Consider the following 12,760-nt stretch of genomic DNA (forward strand, 5'->3'; position numbering starts at 1 on the left):
CTGGGCATTAATTGTGCAGAGGTGAGATGATTAGTGGTGGTGGTCACCTGCTGAAGGGGCATTAGAGAGGGCCTGGGGTTCCACCAAAGCACAAGCCTGGGTTCTTAATAACACTAGATTCTTCCAATGCCCCTCCCCCTGTGCCCACTGCCTTCAGAGGCACTCCTACGGTGGGCACATGTGAAGCCTGGCATATGGTACAATCCATATGCATGAAGCCATCATCCCCAACAGTTTCAGCACAGTACGAATAGTGATGGGACTGTGTGTCTCTGAAAAAGAGCTCACAGCTGTTGGAATGTCATTAACCTCTGTTCATTGGGGCATGTGTTGTCTGTTACCACATTTAGAACAGAGGAAGGGCTGGACCTGTTGCAGCTGAAGATGAAAGTTTTTTGCATTGATGGTGAAACCTACACTAGGAAATAGGGACTCTGCTTTATGAGTGTTTGCTACGCACTGCCGTTTTCTGCTGCTCATAATCAGCTAATCGCCTAAGTATGAAAACAAAGGCAAGGTGTTTCTGCATAGGTGAGCTGCTAATACCACTAGGCACTCTTAACTCGCTTGGAGCTGTAGTGACTCTCGAGGGTAACATCCTGAATTGGTAGTGTTTTTGACTTACCATGAACAGAAGGTACAGGTGACGCACTGGGTGGGTGGAATGTTAAACGATGAGTCTTTCAAATCCAGTGCTCACATGAAGTCACGCTGTCATAGCAGCAAGATTTCCTGTAAGGTGACTATGCGAAAGTGTTCAGTGGAGATGAACTCGAACAATGGTCAGAGGTCAAGGATCAGCCAGAGGGAGTAGGCCTTTTCGGGGATCAAAAAGTACAGGGAGCACACCGTCTCTGTACCACCATCAACGAACAACTGACCCGCTACCTCGAGGAGAACAACATCCTGGACTCTTCCCAGTCTGGGTTCCGCAGCAACCACAGGACCGAGACTGCCCTCATCACCGCCACCGATGACATCAAGTCCCTGATGGACAACGGAGAAACGGCGGCCCTCATCCTCCTGGACCTGTAAAGTAAAGTCCACATTTGTAAAGCGCACAATCACCCGTAAGGGTCTCTAGGCGCTGGGGGCCGTCGGGAAGATTAAGCGAGCTATTGCCCAGAGTCACATGGTGCTGGGCTAACCTGCCGCCGGAGCCGGGGATCGAACCGTGGTCCCCAGATTCCAGCGTCAGTCGCCCTGGCCGCGGCGCCACACCTCTCCCCTCACCTGACCTGTCAGCCGCCTTTGACACGGTCTGTCACCACACACTACGAACATGCCTCCACAACGCTGGGATCCAAGAGAAGGCCCTGGACTGGACCACCTCCTTCCTCTCCGGCAGAACACAGAGCGTCCGCCTTCCCCCCTTCCGCTCCGAAGCCTACGAGATCATCTGCGGCGTAGCCCAGGGCTCATCCCTCAGCCCAACTCTGTTTAACATCTACATGGCACCGCTCACCCACGTCGCCCATCGGCACAACCTCAACATCCTCTCCTACGTCGTTGACACCCAGCTGATACTCTCCCTAACCAAGGACCCCCACACCGCCAAAACCAACCTTCATGAAGGAATGAAGGCCGTTGCTGAATGGATGAGGAACAGCCGACTGAAGCTGAACTCGGACAAGACGGAGGTCCTCATCCTCGGATCCAACCATTCGGCCTGGAACGACTCCTGGTGGCCGACCGCACTGGGAACCGCTCCAACACCCACCGACCACGCACGCAACCTAGGGGTCATCCTCGACCCCACCCTCGCCATGACTAAACAGGTCAACGCCGTCTCCTCCTCCTGCTTCAACACCCTCTGCATGCTCCGTAGAATCTACAAGTGGATCCCCACTGAAACGAGAAGAACAGTCACCCAGGCCCTTGTCAGCAGTAGGTTGGACTATGGAAACGCCCTCTACGCAGGAGCCTCGGCCAAACTCATGAGACAGCTCCAACGCATCCAGAACGCCTCTGCACGCCTGATCCTCGACATCCCTCACCGGAGCCACATCACACCCCCACCTGAGAGACCTGCACTGGCTCCTGGTCAACAAGAGGATAACCTTCAAGCTCCTCACCCACGCACACAAGGCACTCCACAACACCGGGCCAACGTACCTCAACAGACGAATCAGCTTCTACACCCCCACCCGCCAGCTCCGCTCCGCCGCCCTCGCCCTCGCTACAGTCCCCCGCTTCCGAAGAGCGACCTCAGGCGGCAGATCATTCTCCCACCTCGCCGCAAAGACCTGGAACACCCTCCCTATCCACCTACGGCAGACCCAAGACCTGCTGACCTTCAGAAAACTCCTCAAGATCGAGCAGTAGCAGCATTCCCCACCCCAGCGCCTTGAGACCCTCATGGGTGAGTAGTGCGCTTTACAAATGATATGATTGATTGATTGATTGATTGACCACTGTCCCGTACTGGTGTACAAGTACTGGTCTGGTGCCTTTTTGCTGGGAGAACTTAAATCTCTCCCTCCAATAGGTGAAGACGGCTTGAATTTAGTACATGGTGGGTGGGATATTGGGAGGGATTGTAAAGAGTCTAAGGCAGTACCTTTCCCACACAATGGAGAGGACTCATGGGTCTGAGGTGATGTTTTCCCACTGAGCAAGAAAGTGCCTCAGTCTTCCCCTGAGAAGTGTGATTTGGTTGAACAAAGGGATGCAGAGTTACTGTTTGCCAGCAGACGCCCCTTACAAAGCCATTTCTGCATTTACCACATTCATTTCCCCTACAGACCTCTCTTTAAGAAGGTCTCAAGTTAGTCGGTGTCCTGAAAGGACTGTTGCTACAGGTGTTTTTGATCTGTGCTTACTGCTTTTGCATCGCAACAGATCTGTTGCCAGTGAAAAGCAGATTTGGGAATGGGGGACTGTCGGGCACCCATGGATTTAGAGCTATTCGTATAATTTTTTCATTTTTTTTCAAGCATCTGCTCTACCTTGGGGCTAAACAGATACTCTCCATCAAAAGGAACGTTCAAGACATGCTATTGCACCTCAGTCCTTAGCCCTGACACCCTATGCTTGCAGAGGAGGATATTAGTATTAACACATCTTGCAGCTGCATACACCACATCAAGGGCATATCTAAGGTTTGCATTGCTGGGGTTTTCTTCCCTCAGCAACCAACTCCCGTCTGAGGTTATGATGGGCCTCTAGGAAGTTGCCTCCAATTACTCCCAATGGTACCTGTCGCACCCAGACGGGAGACCCACCAAGTTTGAAATCTGCCAATGAGTAGCTGGCCCAAGCGCACGTTCACACTGTGTCTTCACTTAGACTACTGATCAGACGGAGGGGTGTCCCAAGTTGCCTACTCTGAAATCCTTTTATGGAAAGGGTTAACAACTAGGGAGTCAGGCAGTCTGTCCACACATATAGGCCAGATTGTCAGGGACAGGCTTATACTTTCTCAACTTGCAGAGTGACCACTCTGGCATTTATAGTCTCCTTAAAGTTGTTGGTGGCCAACTTAAGCATTCACTTTAACATGGGACTGTAATGCACCACAGGCTCCGTCTTGCACATGGTTTCAACCAGGAAGTGGCCCTCATCCTACACTGTACGCAGTTTGAAGTGATGGTGCTGAGAAGTTTCTGGGGAGGGCTTGGCTGGGTAGGGTTTGAGGTAAAATTAATCTTGCAGTCTACTACATAGTTCTCCAAGGCATCACCTCTCTCCCGTGGCCTGAAGGGCGTGTCATACCGGTCCTGTAGGGAGTAAGTGCTGCAAGGCTCTGAGTTGGGATCCTGTGAGTCAGGTGGATGAGAGTGCAAGGATAGTGCTGGAGGAGGTGTGGGTGTCAATTGTGGGAACAGTGTAGGGCTAGTCACTGTATCCCTGACCCATTGCAGAGTTGGTGGCCTGAAAGGGTTGAGTCCTGGTTTCTCCACAAAACGAAGACTGTGCTTCTTTGGAATCCGATGAGTCCTGGAGCCGAAGATTTGGAAAAAGGTTTGCCTGCATCTGGGTGGATGACAAACTTTGTTTTGGTTTGCATCCAGGACCTCAAAGAGCTTCTCGAAGATCAACAACTCTGTGGCATCGGACACTCCAGCTTCCATGCCTATTGAGGATGAGCTTTTGGCATTGGTTTCAGCTGAGGCTTTGTGCAGTCTCGAGCTTGAGAGAGTGTTGAAGTGTGACATGATGCCTTTGAATGGGGGTCTACTCAGGTATCGATCCTGCCTCCAGAGTCTAGGACATCCTGGGTTGGAGGACCGAGACCAGAAGTTTGTACTGTTTCCGGCTTGACTCCGGGCTCAATGCCAGACTCCAGGGGGGTGATGCAATACCATCACTGAAGGGAGTTTTGAGGCTCAAGACTGACCTTGCGGCACTAGAGAGGCATGTGGAGTTGACTTGTTCTTCAGCCCGGAGGCTGACATGTTTTGCGCCGCAGCCTCAAAGAACTAAACCTCTTCTTCAATGTCAAAACCTTTAAAGAAGATGGCAATTGCCTCTAGATTCTCTTATGCTTGTCCTACTGAAATGCCAGAGCCCTGCTTTCTCTTCCTCATTGCCTGTCATATCTTTGGCTCCAAAACTTGTGTCTCTAACAAGGCTTGTTACGGCAACTCGGTTGGATGCTTTTATCAGCATCTTACTGTTGTTTTCATCACGGGATGCAAAGAATGAACAGCTAGAACAGAGAAGGAAGAACCAGTGTGTTAACACGTTGATTCCTGAACAGCATCTGAACAGCATTACCGAATGTCTGAGTTCGCAGGACGAAGAAAATCTATGGTGAAGCGAGTGTGCTGGTGCATTTTGGACCAAGGATTGAATCGCAATAGGTCTTGTGACTCGAACTTCTTTGAGGAAAAACAAGTTGCAAATGTTTGGGCCAAACATTGCGTGGCAGGTGTATGCAGGGCTTGTGAGCCACACATGCTACAAACAACATATATACAAGTTCCACAAAATGTTGCTTGTTGAAAGGCCAAATGGAGTATCACTGACATACGGGACCAATTTCCCCTCTCAATCTCCCAGTAGGTTGTGTCGAAGTAAAAATAATCTGACTTGAGGCAATTCTAAAGCATCCTACTCAAAGATTTCCAACAATGTAAGACTGTAAATCCAAGATGGAGCAGAGGCAAAGCACAATAAGAGTAAAACCTATACCCCATACCATCGCCTGTATTTAAGCAAGACAATCGGACCTTTTAAAACTCTATGAAATATAACAATTATCAATAATTTTATTACTTTAAAAACACATTTGCCAAACATACCAAAGCCTAAAACAACCCAGGAAGGTATATCCTGGGTGCAAGACAGAAAATTGAGCTGTACAGAAGGCAAGTTATTTACAGGTCATTTAGAGAAGGACTGATCAAAACAAATCCAAAGAAGAATGCACAGGAAGCAGAAGGGGAAAATAAGTAGCAGTTTTGAGAATATAGGGAACTAATGATAGAAAGAAGGGACTATTGACAGGACTGACTGTGCTTGAACCTTAGTAGGCAGCCTGGCCATGCCGGCCATACAGGACAACTAGTAACCTACTGACAGGCAGGAATACAGCAGCTTTCCCTTTCCAAAATAATGCATTTATAAATGTCAAGAGCACCTTCATCATACCACATTCAGTCACAGTGGCAAGCAAAGACACACACACACACACACACACACACACACACACACACTCTTACTTCTTCCCTCCACACAGCAGGTTCTTGGTGATGTGAACAAATGAGTTTATACATCAAGAATTTTAGTAATCTCTCAAGTCTTAGCAGAACATGTCAAAAAGCAAATCAGCCCTATCCACGAATCAAAGTACACTCAAGAACTTGCGAGTTGTTGATTAATATCAAAAGATCACCACCTTGATGAAAGTGGCTTCTCTGAAACGTAACATCCCTTTGCCTTTGAAATGTCATGCACTAATCTAGAGGTTTCTTTGGCACCTCAATTATAAAAAGGCAATTTCAATTGTAGCATCCCACATTTTAGCGCAATTTCTGAGCTGTTGAATCAGGGAGTTAAGGGAATCGAATCTCCGTCTGAGATAATGCTCACCTTACAGATTACTGTGCTATTAGTGGACATGTCCTAAGATTTTCAGTGTGACGGGACACGGTGATCATAGGGTCATCTAGAAGCCTCTAGATATTTGGGCTCCAAAGAGGATATGTAATCAGATGACTAGGATCTATCACTGACGATGGGCTTACAAGACTTGGTGTAGGTCATTCTCACTACAGACAACATACAGACGTTTTTCCAACTGAACAGAGCCTATGAAGGGCCAGCAGGAATGTCACATCAGGCTAAAGCCATTTCAAACTCACGTTTTCTCCCCATACTATGTTAACAACTGAACACTCACTTAAGAACGCTTTGTTAAACACACAAGTAATATCTGTATAAGGCAATAACATGAGTGCACAAAAATAACCTCCGATTTAGAGCTTTCTGCATTTACTTGCACTTTGTTGTCACAAGCTGCTTGTTGGTAGTAATCCCTCAAGAACATTGTATGCTAGTGCCACTAATGTCAGGAATGTACAATAATTTGATTATCTCACATTTCATGCACTGATGTGGGACTTTTACTCTGCACCCTCTTGTATTGCATACTGAAGGCTCGGCTATTCAGAATCTACGCAAACATCTGTAAGTAGACTGCATAGTAGCAAAATAGTACTACTAGTCTGCTCCTTGGTCTTCAGTTCAGGAATGCGTAAACATTTGTCTGCAGGCACTGCAGTGGCTTTCCTGCTCTCTCATTTGTGGTTGTCAAATGACAATAACAACTGTCCACATGTCTTTCTGTTAGAATGGGGCTACAGATCTGAGCAATACATCACTCAACCTCCATTAGGTGAATGCACTCACTGTTTCCTGTTTGTCAACCAGCCTCTTGTGTGCACAGATCTTTTTTTGATTGCTAGTAAATAATTCTTGTAACTCCGTTGAGCTCATTGGACGTTTTGAAACACTATGTGCAGCATCATTTTAACAAACTATCCAATCAGCCAATTAAACAAACAATAATTCCCTATATGCACATACACACTCTGTACACATATATACACATACGCACACATCAAAACAGACATGGCACACTCATCCTCGTCTACACTCAATATAAACACACTACCACAACATACAGCTGCTTCAGACACACATGTGGTGCGTGCAGCTGTCAGAGCCAATGTGGACAGTCCATGTTCTTTCACCTTCTTTAAGCACTTTGGACACATTGTTTTTAAATTATTATTTTGTAATCCATAAAGTGCAAAACTCAAATCCAGTTTTCAGTTCAATGTCCTTGAAGCCGGGTAGGGAGAGTGGATGTCATTTTTGGAGGAACCTCAATCTGATACATGTGGGTATTGGTGAAGTTCACATTCCCACTCTACCTTGCCTCCCTGCCCAGAAACAGAAACAACATTGTGTTGGATCTTGTTGGAAGCCCTCAGATCAGCACGCTGGACACTGGCACCTTGGTAGACCTGCCTCTGCGCGGGACAACAATGCGTTCTTCCTCCTCCTCCTGTATCAGACCTGGAACAGAAGGGAAGGGCAAGAAAGGAGAATTAGTCATGGTCTATATCATTTCTCCAAGAAGCAACCCCATATTCTCTGTGTTGCACCAGGTGGAGAGCACCCACAATCATGTAGCAGGGTAATAAAGGTGAAGGGTACTGTTGAATGTAATCCCCAGATGGGTATGCAGCATTGCTACATGGTTCCCCTGTGATCACGAACTTGGAATTTTTCCTCCCTGTCAATATTATGCATTTACCTCCCACCAACAACCACCGAAGCCATCAGTCATGGTTCCCTGTGGTCAAAAGCAACAATTAAATTATTTGTGGTGGATCAGATCACTGAAAATCTTTCCCAAGATCAAGAGCCACAACGGCGTTCGTTGTAAAAAAAAAAAAAAAAAAATTCAACTTGTTCTGTGTTTTCATTTGTTTATTGACTGAACTTCATTCTTTGTGATGGTACCAGGATACCAACAATAGTACGGGGGGACAGATTACATTCTAACAGTGAAACTAAAAAGATGGAGTTGCAATGTATATCATGTGAAGGAAGCAACTGAGGTCACCCTCCATGGAAGGGAAGGACAGGAGATCTGTCAGCTACGTAAACAAGGGGCGGAGCACATTCTCCATGTACTTTGCTTGTGCAGTTCCGTTATATGTGCTTTTGCACAGGAAATGGAAAGATCAAGGAATAAGGTCATGCAGAGATGCAGTGATGGCCTGTTTCAAACCGACGGATACTGCGCTGAACTGCACAACGGTGACATTTCTCCAGAGGTTGAAGAAAAGGGCTGTAGCTAAGGTTCCAGTGGAAGCAGTGGAGACGGGAACAAGTTTAAGAATCCAGCTTGCACTGTTGAGTGACGTGTAGCATCATTGAGATCATAGATTCTGTAATGCCAATGGATCACTTTAGCCCAAATTCACCTAGCACAGGGGACTACTCTGTGGGGGAGTTGGATAGGGATAATCACCATAAGACACCAATTGCTTTTGACACATGATATAAAAAAATAAAAAAACATCTTATAGCCGTCCTGGACTTCGCAATGAGCTTTTGCACTTTAACGTCTATAGTGCCCTTTGCACTCTAATTGTTGCACTTGCACTTAACCCTGATACTGTAGAGGTGTTCTTGTTTGGAGAAGGCTGAGCATTTTTAACCACGCCTACTTTTGCTTTTAAGGAAGACCGGTTTGTGAGAAAGTGCCTCTTTTGACATAGCTAGCCCCCTTTTGGCTTGGGCATTGATGTGGCTTCAATTGTAATGCACAGAGCCCCTGCCAATCAGGTCCCCTGTGTCAGTGCTTCTTCCTTCAAAACTATTCCACAATTGGCCCTTGTAAAGGGTACCTGGGTACCAAGGGTTTGGTACTGAAGAGGGTCCCCTGGGACCCCTCACCTAGGCCATGCAGTCTGCCACTGCAGCATGCAGAGCCTGGTGCAGAAACAATGACAAAGTCAACATGGCACACTATTTGTTTGCAATACCAGCTACCACTGCCTAGGAAATAGGTAAGTTACCCCTTTAGCGGGCCTTACCAGCCCTAAGCCAGGGTGCAGTATATCCCAGGTGAGGGCATATCTACATGAGACGATATGCCCCTACAATATTGGGGTCTATTCCTCAACATTGCAAGTGCCAGTGAAGCCATAGGGAGTATATAGGCTAGAAACTTGACGACTCTAGTTCCACAGCACCATGATGGCATCACTGAACACTGGAGTGTTTGGTACCAAACTACTCCTCACAATAAACCCACACTGATGCCAGTGTTGGCTTTATTGTAACATGTACTGAGGGTACCTCAGAGGTGCCCATGAAAACCTACCAACCGGGATGTGGGCACTGACGGGCTTTAGGCTGTCTGCCACAAACAGACATGTTTCTGGACCCCTGGGTGGAAAGGCTATGCTCTCTGGGACCAGAAACAATGCACATCCTGGGGAGAGGTGTCACACCTCCTCCCCCAGGATGGGCCCAGTTCTTGAAGGGGAAGCTTCAACAGCCTGCAGCCTTTGTATTGCGACCCCAGCCTCTGCTGCTAGGAGCAGATGGCAGCTTTCTGCTAAAAGTTGCATTCAAATTTGAAAGATTCATAAAGCAGAAGAAAAGACTTTTACGAAGTTGTCTTGCGACAAAAAAAATTTCATGGATGAGCAGTCTATCTGCAAGGCAACATGAGCATCAGAAACTTGACAGTAAAGTTGTCAGAACGTATGTATGGACTGTGTTATTCCAGCACAACTGATCACCACTGGAATACATAGGGTGCTACAGCCTGAAGTAACCTTATCCCTTTTGAATGAGCTTGCAGATGACATTACATTCACCTACACTTGCAGCAGGTCTAGTTGCCGCTAGATAAGTAACAGAGTGTTAAGTTAGCGCACAAAGTATACACATATTATTGAACCATAGAAGACAGCTGATACATGAGAACTGAAAAAGTGACGTAAACAGGAAAAAATAAAGTTCAGTTTGGATTAAAAAAAACAAAAAACCCAGACTTGGTGCAACAAACAAACATATCCATTAAAGACGTACACAGCGTATTAGCTGAAAAAGCATGCATTGTTCTAATTACTTCCTGAAGTGCCTGCAATTATCAAAAATTGCCTTTCAAAAGAAATATTTTCAGAGTACATTTTGCACATGAAGATCCAAGTGCTGAACGCCCAAAATGTAGCTACAAGTATAAATTGGCAGGGGGATCTTGCACTTCAAATCTTCTACAGAAACCTGCATCACGGGAAGCTTGCAGAAATCAATTAGTAATGGACACTTAAATATCTCGAAACAGAAGCAAGGGTACCCAACAGAAGGACACTGCAAGTCAGATTAAGTCGAATAAAAAGCAAACCGTTGTTTATGGATGGGACAATTGTATATACCTTGTGATGTTTGGATCTCTTATTTCGGGGCTACAAAGAAATTAGAATGCTGTGCTCATCTGTTGTCAAACTCCAAAAATCTATCCGCATCTCACCAGAGGTGGCATTCATGTACAGGCTTGCTGTATTCACCCGTATTCATTTCAATCTTTTATGTACCGCATCACTTGTGCCCCATTCTTTACTTCTAAATGTCCCTGTTTTATGCCAGCTCACTCCCAAAATCTTCTATTATAAGACTTTTGGTCGTATTTAGCGTTTGGCTGATTTCTCGTCCTCTGTAGTACAAGTGCTATTGAGTATAATGCACTTTTATTAGGGCAGTCAGGACGACAAAAAAAACTGCTTTATTTAAAAAGCAGTGACAGACATGGTGGTCTGCTGACCCCAGCAGGCCACTATCCCTGGGAGTGCTAGCCATTCTCCATGGGGTTGCAAATTGTGCTTGCCTCATGAATGTTAATGAGGCATGCAATTTGCAATTCCATTTGGAATCGCAAACAGTGTCTCAGACACTGTTGTACATGTACTTTTGCAAGTCGCAAATTGCGAGACGCAATTTGCGACTCGCAATAGTGAATGGTTGTACATCTGGCCCCATATGTCTTAGGACATTAAGGGCCATCACACTTCTAAAGACTAGTTGCTTTTTTATTTTTTTCTTGAAAACTAAAACCTGATTCTTAATTCATTAAGGAAAGTGGACATGCCTGTGGTCCTATTTCAGCATCCAGGATTCTTCATTGAAGACATAAATACTGAATAATCCCCCGCTGTCGGTGCTAGACAACGAACCACCTTTCAACATAGTATTCTTAATGGGTTCAACATTGTAGAATGTCATTAAGTCTGTCAGACAAGCCATTTTCTTTCTTAAAGTTTGGAAATGCTGTAATGGGATGATTCATTTTTTGAAGTCACATCATCTGTCATGACAAACTACTTTCAGTATTGCAAACATGGAGATAAAAATGTAGACTCGTAGGCTGAGTTTGAGAATGATTAAAATAGAGCCTGGCAGGCACACCTACCCACAATGCACTGCACTGGCACTTACATACCAGTTAGTTCTTTTTTTAGAAATAAGATGCATGTAGAAAAGCACTCCTCAACTCAATATGCTTAAGAACAGGTATGGAGGAAGGTGGACGGTTTATGAACTCAATGAAGAATCCTACGATGCATAACTAGGGTCACAAGTATTTAACCTTTCCTTCTGAATCGTAGAATCTTTTTTGATAGTCGTTTCGTAAAACTTTATTCGGCTATCAGAAACAGCTATAAAAGCACATATAAAATAACATATAAAATACGATTAAAAAACCTTTTGGTACAGTACATGAAACATAGTAATATAATTAATTTGCTACTCTATTACTTAATACTTTTTCTGATTAATGGCTTTAAAAATGAATAGGGCAACATTATAACACCCAGAAGGTTCACTTCATGTCACCAGAAATTTCATAACTGCTTTATGTGATCTAAAATTCTGTGCAGAAATGGGTGGTAGAACACGAAGTACTGAGTGAACGAGTTGTTGGTTTGTTGCGTGCCTCAGAGGTGTCACACTCTGGTCAACAAGTAGAACGAAATTGTGAAAAGGTAGCATCTCCTGATTAGGAGACGTCCCCCTGAGCACTGCTAGAAACCCGCGTTGGCAGGGTATATAAGGTCTGTTACAATTTAGACAAAAAATGTAAAGTTGAATACTCATGAACTTGTGAAGATTTTATTATTCGATTTTTCATATCGAAACCTGATGATATGAGCTTACATGAAACTGTGACAAATTTCAATCGTTTCTCCCGATGCATTTTAGGTAATATTAGCCCTTCGTCAGGGGAAGATATCTGTAATGAAGTGAGCAATGATATCTTGAGAAAACCAAACAAGGGAGATTCACATGCCTTTACCTCCACCCGGGTGAATGATGAGGTATGAATCACTATGTGTGCATGAAGCTCAACACGTAAAACACAATGCTGTGTGCGTTGTTAACTAAGTGAACAAAAATACGGTACTGCATATGACAATCAATTAATCAGGGTACATTCATGCTACTAAAATGCTGTGCAAACCAAAACAAGTGAGTACATTAGGGAGGAGCAGATTATTGAAGAACGTGAGCAGATTAGCTGGTATGTATATAGTATTGGCCAGCGTGGTGAAAAGCGGGTGCGTCGGTGAAGGCGCAGTGCCCAAGGTCAACGGATCATTCACTAAGTGTGCAACGGTATCTGGCGTGAGTGAAAAAACCTAATGGTGAGTGAATAGAGATTCAAAGGAACATTAAATGCTAATAAGAAGTCGCGGCATGCAAACCATTCAACTTACGTGGACGTAAT

General features: G+C 45.2%; 1 protein-coding gene across 4 annotated transcripts in view; it reads right to left on the minus strand.

Annotated features, from left to right (window-relative positions):
- Nucleotides 1-5,195: 5,195 nt before the first annotated feature.
- SPNS1 (SPNS lysolipid transporter 1, lysophospholipid) overlaps nt 5,196-12,760 on the minus strand; it is a 176,752-nt gene continuing 169,187 nt past the window's right edge. For all 4 annotated transcript variants that reach the window (XM_078652289.1, XM_078652290.1, XM_078652292.1 and 1 more), the window contains one exon: nt 5,196-7,527. In XM_078652289.1, coding sequence (XP_078508415.1) covers nt 7,439-7,527 — 89 coding nt within the window. In that variant the 3' untranslated portion in view covers nt 5,196-7,438. The remainder of the gene's footprint in view (nt 7,528-12,760) is intronic.

Source organism: Lissotriton helveticus, chromosome 7 (genome assembly GCF_964261635.1).
Source record: "Lissotriton helveticus chromosome 7, aLisHel1.1, whole genome shotgun sequence".
NCBI classification, from domain to species: domain Eukaryota; kingdom Metazoa; phylum Chordata; class Amphibia; order Caudata; family Salamandridae; genus Lissotriton; species Lissotriton helveticus.